The 16,913-nt window shown below is 39.2% G+C and overlaps 1 protein-coding gene across 1 annotated transcript; it reads left to right on the top strand.

Annotated features, from left to right (window-relative positions):
* The first annotated feature begins 9,875 nt into the window (after positions 1-9,875).
* LOC107474512 (uncharacterized) lies at positions 9,876-10,253 on the top strand. Its single transcript, XM_016094140.1, has one exon. It carries the CDS (start codon positions 9,876-9,878, stop codon positions 10,251-10,253), a length of 378 nt encoding a protein of 125 aa, XP_015949626.1.
* The last annotated feature ends 6,660 nt before the right edge of the window (positions 10,254-16,913 follow it).

The raw sequence follows: 16,913 nt of genomic DNA, 5'->3' as shown, positions 1-16,913 counted from the left end.
CCAAGGTTTCACTTTTTTTGTGAAATCGGTTGGACAGGGGTCTATAGCCAGCTTATGATAAATTATGGTCAGATTAATGCCAAACATATCAGCAGGCATCCGTCTGAACAAGTCAGCATTCTAATAAAAGAAATGAAATAAGTTCTCTTTTTCCCATGCAACCTAAACATTTCCAATAAAGGTAAATTTGTCAGGACCATTAGTTAAGGCAACCTTCTCCAATACTTCTATAGGAGTATGATGATTTTGTAGTGCCATTTGCGGATCCAAATCACATAGGTATGGAAAATCTTCCAAGTTATAAACTGCGTGAACATGTTGTAACTCAGTTATAAACTGTGTGAACATGTTGTAACTCAGATGATGAGAATTTATTCAGAGGAGTCTGAAGAGTAGCATTGTAGCATTGCTAAGCTTCTCAATGATCGGTATGAGTTGTCATCCTGCACATAAAACTTGCCACAAAGGTGAACAGTAAAACCAATAGCACTAAAAGCATTTAAAGATGCGCAGTCTAAAATAATAGTATAAGGACTGAAACATTAACAATGAGATATTGTATATTGATGCGCGCCTGATGTCGATTAGAAATTTCGCTAATTAAGAGAATGGATTCGTTATAAGTATAGCTCCTAACCGACAAACAACATGGATTAAAGCTTAGCAAAAAGGTGTCATAATTTAAATCAATAGAAATCGAGAGTTTTAAATCTCAGGTCATTTTTTATTGACTAGCAACCAAGTGCATATCATTGGTTGTGAACTCGGGAGTTTTCACGCATAAGATAGAAATTAATGGAATTAGAAATTAAATGAACTAAAAACAACGAAATGACAAAGAGCTAAAATTAATAAACAAGCAAAACAATGAACTATGCTAGCATGAATAGGAACAACTAATAAGTTACCACTAAATTAAAGGACAATTAATACAAACTATGAAAGATTGAAGCAATAAGCTAATGAAGATGTAATTCAAATGCATGAAAGAACCTTGACTAGAAGTTGAGAGTAAAGGAATCCTATCCTTCTCATAAACACAACCACGACAATTACAATGGGTTAATCCTACTTAGTTAACTCCTAAACAATGAAAAAAATCAGGTAGGCATAATTGGTCTTAATCCACAAATCCTATCTAACTTACTAATTAAGTTTAGTAAAAAGCTAGCGTTCGTAGAAACAAGATCAACTAACAACTCAAAATTACCGTTCAATGTCAGACATTAATGACTCTAGGATCTTAATTACTCAAACACCAAGCCAAAGAATGAAAATCTATTTCATATTCAAAATGAGCATTTCAACAAATACTTGGTAGGCACAATAACAAAGTATAGTAACTTGCAAAGTCTAATGAAAACTATAGTCAAATAATGAAAACAATCAGTACTAGCAATTCAATCAAGCATATATAAATCTCAAAACATCAAATTCATTAACAAGAAACTCAAAAATTTCCAAGTGAATATACTAACAAAGTAACTTCAATTATAAGAAAGTATGAGTAAGTATAGTGTAAATAATGAGAAAATTAAGAACAACTTACAATTGAGACAAGCTAGATTTCAAAATTAAAATGTAAATTTCAAACCTTAATAAAACCTAAGGAGAAGTGAGAGTTTTCTCCTATGAAAAACTGGTGCGCAAAATTAGAACTCGCACAACTAAACCAGTAAGTGCATCGGGTCGTCCAAGTAATACCTCACGTGAGTGTGGGTCGATCCTACGAGAATTGTTGGATTGAGCAATCAGTGGTTATCATGCAGATCTTATTCAGGCGAATAGAAAGATAGTTGTTGTTTGTTGTAGGCGCATGATAAACCACTTTTTATGGTTTATCTTGTGCTAAATTGAGTGGATTTTATTAATTATTCGCACACTTATTCATACAAACTGCATGGTTTTATAAATCCTTCCTAATTTTGTTCCATGATTGAAAACTTGCTTCCTAAGCCTTTAAATTGTTAATTTTTAATTCTCCTTTATTACCATTCGATGCCGTGATGTGTATGTGAAGTGTTTTCAGGTTTACAAGGCATGAAAGGCTTAAAGAATGAAGAGGAGGCATGTCAAAGTGGAAGGAATACAAGAAACTAAGGAGCTGAGCAATGAGGATCGACGCGCATGCATGGCTGACGCGTGCACGTGAATTGGCACATCGTACATCAACGCATACGCAAGACTGACGCGTACGCGTGACAAGCGCAGAAGTCCAACGACGCGTACGCGTGGCCGACGCGTACGCATTTCGAGCATCACGTGCTGCACTTATCAGAACTCGCTGAGAGCGATTTCTCGGCTGCTTTGGACCCAGTTTCAAGCCCAAAAACACAGACTAGTGGCAGGGGTGGAGCTGAGACTCAAGACACAATCACTTTCACTTAGTTTTAGTTTTAGTTTTGAATTTTAGAGAGAAAACACTACTTCTTCTAGGGTTCTGAGTGTTCTTAGATTTTGGCTTTCGATTGGATATTGAGAGAGTTGCTACTACCTTCCATTGAAGTCGTCATCTCTATAGTTTGCTTTTCTAATAACTCAATTACTCTTTCCATTTAGTTGCTCTGTGTTCATATTTGGATATTGTTAATTTTGAACTCTATTAATGCAATAAATTATTTTATATTTAATTCTATTACTTGTTCAATTTCCTTTGATTAATTATCAGTGCCAAATTTGATTTTATTAATCTATTTTAATTACCATGTCTCCTATTTACTCTTTTTACATGTTTGTGAAAATGGCATTCATGTTAATGGAGTAGAGCTCCCAACTTGGCTTAGAAGTTGATTAATTGGAAACTCTTGAGTTGTAATACTCAAGTGTAATATGTAATTGAGAATTGCTGGCTAACTCAATTTTCATTGACTCTGGTCCTTCCCTAGGAAGTGACTACTACTTGTGAATCAGAATTAGTGCTACCCACTTGACCTTCCTTTGTAACTTCAAGAGGATAACTGAGTGGAAGCAATAAGCCTTTACTATTGCACTTGGAAAAAGACAACAAGGATAAAAATTTCAATTATCTTTCCTAACCAAGGCTTTTTATTTCAATTATATAACATCTCTTATTACTGCTCATTACTTTAATTTTCAGTTATTTATTTTTCTCATTATCAATTTCAAAAATACTCAGAAAATTTCTAACCAATAAATTGCACCTTGTGTCAACTCTTTGGAAAACGACCTGAAAATTCTACTGTCAGTTATTTAATTTTAATTGTGACACAAATTAAATTGATAGTGGGAATTTCATCGGTTAAGACTGTACTGACAACGCTATTTTTATTAGAAATTCTTAACCGACATTTTTCCACCAATCAATTTTTGGTGCTGTTGCCGGGGAGTTGGAACAGTGTACTAAATTATTGGTTGGTGTAAATATTTTTATATTTACATAATTGTATTTTTTATATTATTTTATTTGTGTGCTTTCTGTTTATTAGTAGTTTTATTATTTAATTTTCTTAATATATTTTATTACCATGAGCTCTATGTTTCTTTCATTGAATGATGCGTTCATTACCGGATCTGAGCTTAGCCGCATTTGATCCTGAGATTGAAAAAACTATTTCACGTATTAGGCGAGCTCGACATTGGGTAGCCTCTGAGGGTGGTGAAGGGGTTTCGCCCAATTCACCAGTTTTATCTGAGGTTGAGTCTGAAGTGTCATTTGAGGAAGAAACTCCCTCTTCTACTGATTCTATTGATGCCTCTTCTGTTGATTTAAGTGCAGATACTATGGCGGAGCCTAGAAGGATTACTCTCTAGAAAGCAGGAGCTCCGGACTTTACACTGGAACCATATCAAGCGCGTCACCCGAATTTGGCTGCAGATTTTGAGCTGAAGACCGCTTTGATCAATCTGCTGCCTAAGTTTCATGGCTTACCTGCTCAAGAGCCTATCAAGCACCTTAGAGATTTTTAAACAACTTGCTCAACTACTAGGCAGCATGGTGCAGATAAGACTAATGTTTGGTTATATGCCTTCCCATTTTGTCTTGAGGGAAAGGCAAAGGAGTGGTTCTACACTCAACCAGAAGCTCTTGTTACTAATTGGGATTTACTCAGAAGAAAATTCCTGGACAAGTTCTTTCTAGCAGAGGTTACAGATAGATTGAGGAAAGAAATTTCCTACATCATCCAAGGCGAATCAGAGACTCTCTACGAGTATTAGGAATGCTTCAGAAATCTCCTTGACTCATGTCCCCATCACAATATTGACCAGTTGGTGTTGATTAGCTATTTCTGCTAAGGCATGAAGTCTCTAGATAAGACACTCTTAGATGCTGCAAGTAATGGCTCTCTGACGAAGTACAAGACGGTGGCAAAAGCGTGGCAACTGATCACCGATCTAGCTGAGTCTACCCGAAATGCAAGGCAAAGGAATAATCATTCCAAGGCTGTTGCTGAAGTTTCTTCTAGTAGTGAGACTGCCGCTCTCACCAAGACTCTGGGAGAGATGACCAATATACTGAAGTAGCTCCAACTCAATCAACAACAACCTTAGCCTCCTCCACAGCAATCATGTCAACAGTTTATCCCTCAAAGAGTGTGTGGAATATGCGCTTGCTATTCTCACTACACTGATGAATGTCCACAACTCCAAGAGGACAACACCTTGGCAACTACCAATGCTTATTACAACCGTCCGAATCAATGGTACTATCAACAGGGTGGTAATTATAACCAAGGTGGTAACTACAATCAAGGTTGGCAAGACAATTCTAACCTAGGATGGAGAGACAATTCCAACCAAGGGTGGAGAGAAAATTCCAACCAAGGATGGAGGGAACACTACAACCAAGGAGGCAGAGACAATGGTGGAAATCAAAGGTAGAACAACAAATATCAACAGAACCGATTTCAATAAAACCCTCCATACCAACAGCAAAACCAAGGCCAAAGTTACCGGACACCTTACCAAAGGCAATCTCAAGCACCTCAACACAACCAACCACAAGCCCCTCAAATTACCTACCCTCCTTCTTCCTCCAACCAAGATAAAACACTCTGTTTTATCCTTCAAGGACAAAAAGAGCTTTAAAATTCACTTACCTCTAGCTTCACCGGTCTTACCTCTACTCTTCAATCCTTTATAACCCATATGGAACCATCCTCTATCCCCAACAATCAACCTTCAAGCTCTAGTGCACTTTCCTCTCAACCTTTACCTAACCCCAAGGGTGGAATTAATGACATCACTTTGAGGTCCGGCACTACATTGCAAGAGGGGAATCTCGAGGAGCCAAGCTCAAGAGAAGACATTCAAGTTGAAGATGTTGTTGAGGTAGAAGATGTTGACGAAGAGGATGAGGTACAGAATGCGGTTGAAGAAGAAGTTGCTCAACCAAGGAATGGAGTATCTAAGGAAGATGATGTTGTGTGAGAAGCCATTTCCATTCCTTTTCTACACCTTGCTAGGAGGACTAAGAAGCAAGTGGAGCTAGATTCCAAGATGGTGGAGATATTAAAAAAGGTTGAGGTAACTATTCTCCTTTTTATGCTATTTGCCAGGTTCCTATGTATGCTAAGTTTCTAAAAGATTTGTGCATGAATAAGGATAAGATACATGATTTAGAAACTATTCCTTTGGGTAGCTCTATTTCTGCTTTGATGGGTGCTATACCGAAGAAATGTGGTGATCTCGGTCCTTGCATGGTTACTTGCACTATAGGGGGTGTACAACTTTGTGACTGCATGTGTGATTTAGGTGCATGTGTTAGTATTATGCCATTATCTGTATATGATGCTTTGAGGCTCCCACCCTTGAAAAGGTCGGCAGCACATTTTGTTTTGGCAGATAAGAGCATAATCTCAGTGGTTGGCATTGCGGAAAACGTCTTGGTGAGCATTAAGGGGTTGACGTTTCCTATTGACTTCTACATTCTAGAGATGCCCCCTAATGACTCAGGAAGACCTTCATCCATCTTGCTTGGAAGGCCATTTTTGAAGACTTCGCGGTTTAAATTGGATGCCTTCTCGGGTACCTATTCCTTTGAGATAGATGGAAGAGCAGTGAACTTCAACCTTGATGAAGCTGTGAAGCACCCACCGAAAGACCACTCTATCTTCCAGTGTGATATTATTGATGAGACTGTGGTTGAAGTTCACCAAGAGGTAGTAGAAGAGAAGAACATGGAGCAAGGTGCAAGTGTGGGAAAACCCTATGAGCATACTGAAGACACCTTGCCACCTCCAATGGTTCCGGATGATCAAGTGCCAAGCCATGAGCTTAAAATGTAGTTGAAGCCCCTTCCACCTCACCTCAAGTATTCTTATCTTGAGGACAATCAAATGCTCCCGGTTATCATTGCCAAGGAATTTACTTCCCAACAAGAGGAGTGTTTGCTTAGTGTGCTGAGAAGACACAAGAAAGCTATTGGGTGGAGTTTGGCGGACATAGTAGGTATAATCCCTCAAGTCTGTGAGCACCACATATTTCTAGAGGAGGGAACAAGGCCTATCCGTCAACCTCAAAGGCGGTTGAACCCCACCATTTTGGAAGTTGTGAAGAAGGAGGTGACCCGACTGCTTGAAGCCGACATCATCTATCCAATCTCGGATAGTGAATAGGTTAGCCCAGTACAGGTGGTCCCAAAGAAGTCTGGTGTCACAACAGTGAAGAATGAGCATGGGGAACTCATGGCTATAAGAGTGCAGAATTCCTGGAGGGTATGCATTGATTACAGGCGCTTGAACCAGGCTACTCGCAAGGATCACTACTCACTACCTTTCATCGATCAAATGCTTGATCGCTTGTCAGGAAAATCACACTACTATTTTCTAGATGGTTACACTGGTTATTTTCAAATCCATATTGCTCCAGAAGATCAAGAGAAAACAACTTTTACATGCCCCTTTAGAACGTATGCATATAAGAGAATGCCTTTTGGCTTATGTAATGCACCGGCTACGTTTCAAAGATGCATGATGAGTATCTTCTCAGATCTTCTTGAGCATTGTATGGAAGTTTCTATGGATGAATTTAGTGTCTATGGTGATTCCTTTGACCTTTGTTTGGATAGTCTAGCTAGAGTATTAGAAAGGTGTGTTAGTTCAAACCTTGTACTTAATTTTGAAAAATGTCATTTTATGGTAAAGCAAGGTATTGCTTTAGGACATATTGTTTCTAATACTGGTATATTTGTTGATCCTGCAAAGGTAGATGTTATTTCTGGTTTACCTTACCCCTCCTCCGTGAGGGAAGTCCGTTCGTTTCTTGGTCATGCAGGTTCCTATCGGCATTTTATTAAGGACTTCAGTAAGGTTGCATTGCCTTTGTCCTGACTGCTGCAGAAGGACGTAGAGTTTGAGTTGAGTGAAGATTGCATGAAAGCATTTGACAAGCTAGAGATTGCCTTGACCCAAGCTCCTATTGTGAGAGGGCTTGATTGGAGTAGACCGTTTGAGATCATGTGTGACGCATCCAACTATGCGGTAGGAGCGGCGCTGGCTCAGTGCGAAGGTAAGGACCCTTATATTATTGCTTATGCTTCTAAACCTTTAGATGGTGCCCAGTCTAATTATACTACCACTGAAAAAGAACTGTTGGCTATTTTTTTGCTTTGGATAAATTTTGAGCTTATTTACTTGGTACTAAGGTGGTAGTATATTCAGATCATGCGGCATTGAAATATTTGTTAGCTAAAAAAGAGTCTAAACCAAGGTTAATCCGTTGAATATTGTTGTTGCAAGAATTTGATTTAGAGATCAAAGATAGGAGTGGTTCCCAAAATTTAGTGACGGACTACTTGAGTTGCCTAGAGCATATTAAGAGTGACTCCGCTCCTATCAATGATGCTTTTCCACTTGATAGCTTGCAAGCAATATCTGAGGTGGTTCCTTGGTATGCACCCATAGCTAATTATTTGGTTAGTCGCATCTTTGCTCCTAATTTTTCTAAGAACCAAAAGGACAAGCTTAAAAGTGAGTCCAAGTATTACATATGGGATGACCCATATTTGTGGAGATGTGGTGCTGACCAAATAATTAGAAGGTATGTGCCACAATCCAAATTCCAGTCAATTTTAGAGGCTTGCCACTCTTCTGAGAGTGGTGGACATTTTGGTCCTCAAAGAACTGCTATAAAAAAATTTTAGACTGTAGATTTTGGTGGCCCACACTTTTCAAGGATGCTAATGTTTTCTGTGACTCTTGTCCCCAATGCCAAAGGTTCGAAAATATATCCAAGAGGGATGAGATGCCCCAACAACTTATGTTGTTTTGTGAAATTTTTTATGTTTGGGGTATTGACTTCATGGGTCCACTTCCAAACTCTAATGGTTTCTTATACATCTTGTTAGCTGTTGATTATGTTTCTAAATGGGTGGAAGCAATTCCTACTCGTACTGATAATGCTAACGTTGTTGTTTCTTTTGTTCGAAATAATATTATTTGTTGCTTTAGATCACCACGAGCAATCGTGAGTGATCAAGGCTTTCATTTCTGTAACTGGAGAATGATGGTCTGCTCAAGAAACATGGCATTATTCATAAGGTGGCTGGTGCACGAATTTGTGATCCGCACAACTAACCAACAAGTGCACTGGGTCGTCCAAGTAATACCTTACGTGAGTAAGGGTCGATCCCACGGAGATTGTTGGTTTGAAGCAATCAATGTTTATTTTATTAATCCTAGTCAGGATGTCAATAAGATTAATTGGTTTTAATGATAAGAAGTCAAAGTATTTGGAATAAGGAATTGTTACTTTATTAATGGAGAATATGTTGGAGTTTTGGAGATGCTTTGTCCTCTGAATCTCAACTTTTCCTTGAAATCCTCTTCCCACACGCAAGGTCCCTTCCATGGCAAGCTCTATGTAGGGTGTCACCGTTGTCAATGGCTACTTCCCATCCTCTTAGTGAAAACGTTCCTATGCTCTGTCACAGCACGGCTAATCATCTGTCGGTTCTCAATCAGGTTGGAATAGAATCCATTGATTCTTTTGCGTCTGTCACTAACGCCCAGCCTTCAGGAGTTTGAAACTCGTCACAGTCATTCAATCCCAGAATCCTACTCGGAATACCACAGACAAGGTTTAGACTTTCCGGATTCTCATGAATGCCGCCATCAATCCGGCTTATACCACGAAGATTCTGATTAAGGAATCTAAGAGATACTCATTCAATCTGATGTAGAACGGAGGTGGTTGTCAGGCACACGTTCATGGATTGAGGAAGGTGATGAGTGTCACGGATCATCACCCTCTCTATAATTAAGCGCGAATGAACATCTTAGATAAGAACAAGCGTGTTCGAATGGAAAACAAAGGAATTGTATTAAATCATCGAGACGCCGCAGAGCTCCTCACCCCCAACAATAGAGTTTAGAGACTCATGCCGTCAAAAAGTATGTATGAGGCTTTTCTTGGAGTTAAACTCCAAGTTATAACGTGTTTTGGGCGTTCAACTCCGGATCATGACGTTTTTCTGGCGTTTAACTCCAGACAGCAGCATGTACTTGGCGTTCAACGCCAAGTTACGTCGTCTATCTTCGCACAAAGTATGGACTATTATATATTGCTAGAAAGCCCTGGATGTCTACTTTCCAACGCCGTTGAGAGCGCGCCAATTGGACTCCTGTAGCTCCAGAAAATCCATTTCGAGTGCAGGGAGGTCAGGATCCAACAGCATCAGCAGTCCTTTTTCAGCCTAACTCAGATTTTTGCTCAGCTCCCTCAATTTCAGCCAGAAATTACCTGAAATCACAGAAAAACACACAAACTCATAGTAAAGTCCAGAAATATGATTTTTGCCTAAAAACTAATGAAAACATCCCTAAAAGTAGCTCAAACTTACTAAAAACTATCTAAAAATAATGCCAAAAAGCGTATAAATTATCCGCTCATCAGTGGCGACAACTTACCATCCTCAAATGAATGGCCAAGCCGAGGTGTTTAATAGAGAGATAAAGCGCATATTGGAGAAGATTGTCAAGCCTCATAGAAGAGACTGGAATACTAGACTTGCAGATGCGCTTTGGGCTTATCGGACAGCTTACAAGACACCTATTGGAATGAGTCCATTTCGCCTAGTCTACGGAAAGGCTTGTCACCTTTCGGTGGAGGTGGAACACAAAGCTTACTGGGCGGTGAAGGAATGCAAATTAGGATTGGGGGGAGCCGGGATTGAAAGAAAACTGCAACTACAGGAATTAGAGTGCCTTCGACTAGAAGCATATGAGAACTCAAGGCTCTATAAAGAGAGGGTGAAGGTTGTGCATGACAAGAACATCAAGAGAAGAGAGTTTTGAGCTGGGAATTTAGTCCTCCTCTATAACTCAAGGTTGAGACTCATGCCAGGCAAGTTGAGATCAAGGTGGAAAGGACCTTATACGGTGGAAAAGGCTGAGCCATATGGAGTCTTCCACCTGAGTCACCATTCAAGCCCCACCTTCTTCAAAGTCAATGGCCACTGTTTGAAGCTATATCATGGTGAGAAGATGAAGAAAAACACGGAGCTGGAGGTCTTCCTCTTGGAGGATCCAGCAAAGGAAGAGGATTGAGCTTGTGGACCATCCAACTTAAGGACATTAAAGAAAAGTGCTAGGTGGGAGGCAACTCACCATGGTATGATCTTCCCTTTTTACTAGTTCTATTTTATCTCTATCAGTGTTGATTTCCAGTTCTGCATAATTATATCTATTTTGCATTATTTTAATATAAAAAATTGTGCATATGACGCGCACGCGTCATGTGTAAGTGGTAATATTGAAAAATGAACAGAGAGTTAAGCTGGAGACGCGTGGGAGGGGTGCCTGGTGCACAAGCTACCCCACGTGTACGCGTGACCCACGCATACGCATCACCTACAATTTTGCCAATCCACGTGTAAGCGTCAGTGTCGCATACGCGTGGTATGCAAATCGGCGTAAAATAGTTATTTGAACAGAGAGTTGTGCGGGCGTGAGGCTGGAATCGTGCGTCTGGCACGACCATGGGTCACACGTACGCGTGAGCGATGCTCACGCGTCGCCTGCATTTCTGCTCACCCACGCGTACGCGTGGGCGACGAGTGCACGTCATATGCGCCGTGTCATTTAATTCAGCACGCCGCCCAGTTTCCTTTTCTCTCACACCTCTCTTCTTTCTCTAATCATAATTCTTCTTCTTTCTTCTTCATTCTTTCTACTTCTTCCTTCCTTCTTCTTTCCTTCTCTCACCATCACTGGTAGACTACCACCAGAGACCACCAACTCCGGCTGCTACAATTTTCTTTCCTTCTCTTCTTCCCTTCTTACTCCCATTCTCTCATTCTTCCTCCCATTCATCTTCCTATTTTCATCTTCATCTTAAGGTTTCTTTTCTTCATCTCTTCTACTTTTTCACTTTTCTTTTATTTATAGCATTTGATTATTTTATTTATTTTTAATTTTATATTGTCTTAGTTATTTATAATTTCTTTTTCATTCTTTTATCTTCCATATTTTTATGTTGGTGTTGGAGCTTTATTTTGGTGATTATTTTGCTATATTTTAGCTTGTGGATATTATGAGGAGTACTTTGACAATTGACATATTATTTTGGGTTTCATATACACTTGGATTAATTACCTCAATTCCTATTTTTAAATTGCACACCAAGTGTTTGTGAAAAAGCTCTTATGGCATTTTGATCTCTTTTCTATGCTATTCTTACACTTTAATGCCTCTTTTTCACAACCCTTTCAATCCTTGTGTATTGAGTATATTATTCATTAATTGTCATCATAAAAGTTCTCATTATTTTGTTACATATTATTGTTGCTATTGATGCTTGAGCCATTCTTCTCATGCTTGTTACTTGCATGCTTTAGCCCTCTTGCATCCAGTTGTTATGATATGCCTTCATGATTTTCATTGATGTCTTCCTTGCATGTTGTAGCTACCATGTCTTTAAGACATCCTCTTTTACTTTGGCATTTATTATTGCTTGGATTTTTCTCCTTCCAGATTTTAGTTATCTATCTTTGACATTCCTTCTCTTTCTTCCTTCTTCAGGATGGCCACCAAGAGAGAAAAAGAGAAGGCTTCTGACATGACACCGGCAAATAGAGAAACTAAAAGAGCACCGGCCAAGGCACAATCATCTACAAGCGTCAAGCCACCTACCAAGCAGGTGAAGAGGACCATTCGAGTTGATGAAGCGGAGAAGGCATTTTCTGCACGGGACTCCGCACGGTTAACTAACCGTCACTGTGAGTGGATGATCCCCGTCTTAGTAGAGAGAAATTATCATAATGAGCACCTACTCATCCTTCCATTGCATTTCGTTGACTTTATGGTGCCCTGCATTGAAAGAAGACAGTGGGGATTCTCAAGGAGGCAGCCGAGGGAGGCCAATCTCTCTTGGGGTAGTTGAATTCTACTCCAACTTTCACTTGCCTACCTTGCAACCTGTCTATGTTCGCCAAAAGAAAGTCCTTATCTCTGAAGGTGCCATTCAGAGAGTACTGGATCTTCCACCTAGTCCAAAGGGGTTGGATGCCTATCAAGCGGCCTAGCTTGAGCGCCAGACATACCAGTTTGACTGGAACAGTGTCCTTGGAGTCATCGCCCAACTTGACAACAACTGGATCTATGGACAACACCGGGCGAAACCAAAGAGTATCTCTGCCCAAGCACTCACCTTGGAGGCTCACGTGTGGGTACAGATCATGTCCCACTACATCTTTCTGAGTACTCATGAGTCCACATTCATTGCTGACATGGCTGTTCTCGTCCGGTGCATTCTTACAGAGCAATCTCTCAACTTGCCCCGACTCATCCGGCAGGTTGTGGGACACGTGCAGATCGCGGGCAAGCTACCTTTTTCTGCGTTGGTTACAGATTCGGTCTCTGCGGCGGGAGTCTCCTAGGGATGATCAGTTTGTCCTGAATGGGAAATTATCAGACCTCCAGAAACTTCCACGAGCCGGCATGAAGGCCTGTCCTTCAAGGCCCCTACTTCTTCTGCCCTACCATCATCCACACCTCATGCACCATCCACCAATCAGTTGCTCCTTCAGATCCTTCAGAGGTTAGATAGGCAAGACCAGTGGATCGAGCAAATAGAGCGCCGCAACAAGTGCCAATACACTTATTTGAAGGAGCTCATTGTTAGTACTTGATGAGCGGATAATTTATACGCTTTTTGGCATTATTTTTAGTATGCTTTTAGTATGTTTTAGTTAGTTTTTATTATATTTTTATTAGTTTTTAGTTAAAATTCACTTTTCTGGACTTTACTATGAGTTTGTGTGTTTTTCTGTGATTTCAGGTATTTTCTGGCTGAAATTGAGGGACCTGAGCAAAAATCTGATTCAGAGGCTGAAAAGGGATGTGGATGCTATTGGATTCTGACCTCCCTGCACTCGAAGTGAATTTTCTGGAGCTACAAAAACTCAATTTGCGCGCTCTCAATTGCGTTGAAAAGTAGACATCCAGGGCTTTCCAGCAATATATAATAATCCATAGTTTTCCCGAGATTTGATGGCCCAAACCTGCGTTCCAAATCAGCTTCAGAATTCCCGGCGTTAAACGCCGGAACTGGCACAAAAGCTGGCATTTAACTCCAAGAAAAGTCTCTACACATGGAAGCTTCAATGCTCAGCCCAAGCACACACCAAGTGGACCCAGAAGTAGATTTTTATGTCATTTACTCATTTTTGTAAACCCTAAGCTACTAGTTCTCTATAAATAGGACCTTTTGCTATTGTGTTACGTATCTCTGGACGTTTAGTCCTTAGGTCTATATCTTGGTAGCTATCTTTGAGTAGTCTTATGCTATCTTAGATCATGGGGCTGGCCTCACGGCTATGTCTAGACCTTGTTCTTATGTATTTTCAACGGTGGAGTTTCTACACACCATAGATTAAGGTGTGGAGCTCTGCTGTACCTCGAGTATTAATGCAATTACTATTGTTCTTTTATTTAATTCACCTTATTCTTGTTCTAAGATATCACTTGTTCCTCAACTTGATGAATGTGATGATCTGTGACACTCATCATCATTCTCACCTATGAACGTGTGCCTGACAACCACCTCCGTTCTACCTTAGATTGAGTGGATATCTCTTGGATTCCTTAAGCAGAATCTTCGTGGTATAAGCTAGAATCCATTGGCGGCCATTCTTGAGAATCTGGAAGGTCTAAACCTTGTCTGTGGTATTCTGAGTAGGATTCAGAAATTGAATGACTGTGACGAGCTTCAAACTCGCGATTGTGGGGCGTTAGTGACAAACGCAAAAGAATCACTGGATTCTATTCCGACATGATCGAGAACCGACAGATGAATAGCCGTGCTGTGACAGAGCGCGTTGAACATTTTCACTGAGAGAACAAGACTGTAGCCATTGACAACGGTGATGCCCAACACACAGCTTGCTATGGAAAGGAGTAAGAAGGATTGGATGAAGACAGTAGCAAAGCAGAGAGACGGAAGGGACAAAGTATCTCCATACGCTTATCTGAAATTCTCACCAATGAATTACATAAGTATCTCTATCTTTATTTTATGTTTTATTTATATTTTAATCAACCATTGATGATCACAATTTCGTGCACCAAGTTTTTGGCGCCGTTGCCGGGGAATTAAATGTCCTAACTACAATTTCGCATTTGTTCCCTGCAATAACAGTGCCAAGTTTTGATCCGGCAACAACACCAAGTTTTTGGCGCCGTTGCCGGGGATTGTTCGAGTTTGGACAACTGACGGTTCATAGTGTTGCTTAGATTAGGTAATATTATTTTATTTTATTCTTCAGAGTTCTTAAGAATGAATTCTAGAGTTTCAGATGATGTTTTCATCATCACCAAAGCTGATTGATTCTCATCAATTTAGCTCTTGAATGTAATGTCCTGCAGAAGCTTGGCTAGCCATGTCTAATCTTTTTAGACTAAAGCTTTAGACTAACATTGCATGATTCCTGAAAATTCTCATTAAGAATTTTGAAGCCTTGTTTTTTTTTCCACTCAATTTTCGAAAAAGCACAAAAAAATTTATAAAATCATAAAAATCAAAAAAATATTTTTATGTTTCTTGTTTGAGTCTAGTGTCTAATTTTAAGTTTGGTGTCAATTGCATGTCTTTATTCTTCTAATTTTCGAAAATTACATGCATTATGTTCTTCATTGATCTTCAAGTTGTTCTTGATGATTTCCTTGCTCTGATCTTTAAATTCTCTTGTCTTGAGTGCTTTGATGTTTCTCATATGCATTCTCAATTTGTTAGTGTCAATAGTATACAAACTTCTAAGTTTGGTGTCTTGCATGCATTGTTTATTTGATCTTAGTTTCATTTTGATTATTCCTCATCATTAAAAATTCAAATTTTTTTTTAATTTGTGTCTTTTCAAGTCAATAATACAGAGAATTGAAGATTTAGAACATGCAGCAGAGGAATTACACAGAAAAAGCTGGGCGTTCAAAACGCCTAGTGAAGAAGGGAAAACTGGCATTTAAACGCCAGCCAGGGTACCTGGCTGGGCGTTTAACGCCCAAAAGGGTAGCATTTTGGGCGTTAAACACCAGAATGGATATCATTCTGGGCGTTTAACGCCAAGATAATACAAGAGGGAAGATTTTGTTTTTAATTCAAATTTTTTTCAAGTTTTCATAATTTTTCAAAATCAAATCTTTTTCAAATCATATCTTTTCAATCATATATTTTCAAAATCAACTTCTTTCCATTTTCAAAAAAAATACTTGCTAACAATTAATGATTTGATTCAACATTTCAAGTATGTTGCCTTTTCTGTTGAGAAAGGTTTAATGTCTGAATCATATCTTTTAAATTTCTTGTTAGCCAAGTCATTAATTTTAAAAATCAAATCTTTTTAAATTATTTTTTAATCATATATTTTCAATAATATCTTTTTAAAATCATAACTTTTCAATCATATCTTCTTAATCACATCTTTTTCAAAATAGTTTTCAATTATATCTTTTTACTTTCTAATTTCAAAATCTTTTTCAAAAATCACTTTATTTCTTTCCCAAATTTAATTTTCGAAAATCATTCACCAAATTTTCAAAATTTCTTTTAATTATTTTAAAAATCTTTTACTTTATTTTCGAAAATTCTTCCCCTCTTCTCACATCCTTCTATTTAAGGGCTAACACTCCTCCACTATCAATAATTCGAACTCTATCTCTCTTGATAAGTTCGAATTCTTCTTCTTCTACCTCCTCCTTCTCTTCTTTTCCTCTGACACCTCAAGGAATCTCTATACTGTGACATAGAGGATTCCATATTTTCTTGTTCTCTTCTCTTTCATATGAGCAGGAGCAAAGACAAAAGCATTCTTGTTGAGGCTGATCCTGAACCTGAAAGGACCTTGAAGCGAAAGCTAAGAGAAGCTAAAGCACTACTCTCTATAGAGGACCTAACAGAAATCTTCAAAAAGAAGAAGACATGGCAGCCGAAAACAATAACAATGCCAACAATGCAAGGAAGGTGCTGGATGACTTTACTGCACCTACTCTTGACTTCTATGGGAGAAGCATCTCTATCCCTGCCATTAGAGCAAACAACTTTGAGCTTAAGCCTCAATTAGTTTCTCTAATGCAACAGAATTGCAAGTTCCATGGACTTCCATTGGAAGATCCTCATCAGTTTTTAGCTTAATTCTTGCAAATCTGTGACACTGTCAAGACCAATGGGGTTGACTCTGAGGTCTACAGACTTATGCTATTCCCTTTTGCTGTAAAAGACAGAGCTAGGATATGGTTGGACTCACAACCTAAAGAAAGCCTGAACTCTTGGGAAAAGCTAGTCAATGCCTTCTTGGAAAAGTTCTTTCCACCTCAAAAATTGAGTAAGCTTAGAGATTTCTCAGAACAAAATATGGACTCAGCAAGTCAATATGATTTCTTAAAGTCTGTCTGGAATGCAAGCTGCACTAGGCAGTACTAAGGACGCTTCATCTGAAGAAGAAGCTTATGATCCTGAGAACC

Source organism: Arachis duranensis, chromosome 2, assembly GCF_000817695.3.
Source record: "Arachis duranensis cultivar V14167 chromosome 2, aradu.V14167.gnm2.J7QH, whole genome shotgun sequence".
NCBI lineage: Eukaryota > Viridiplantae > Streptophyta > Magnoliopsida > Fabales > Fabaceae > Arachis > Arachis duranensis.
This window is presented reverse-complemented; position numbering and strand designations above follow the sequence as displayed.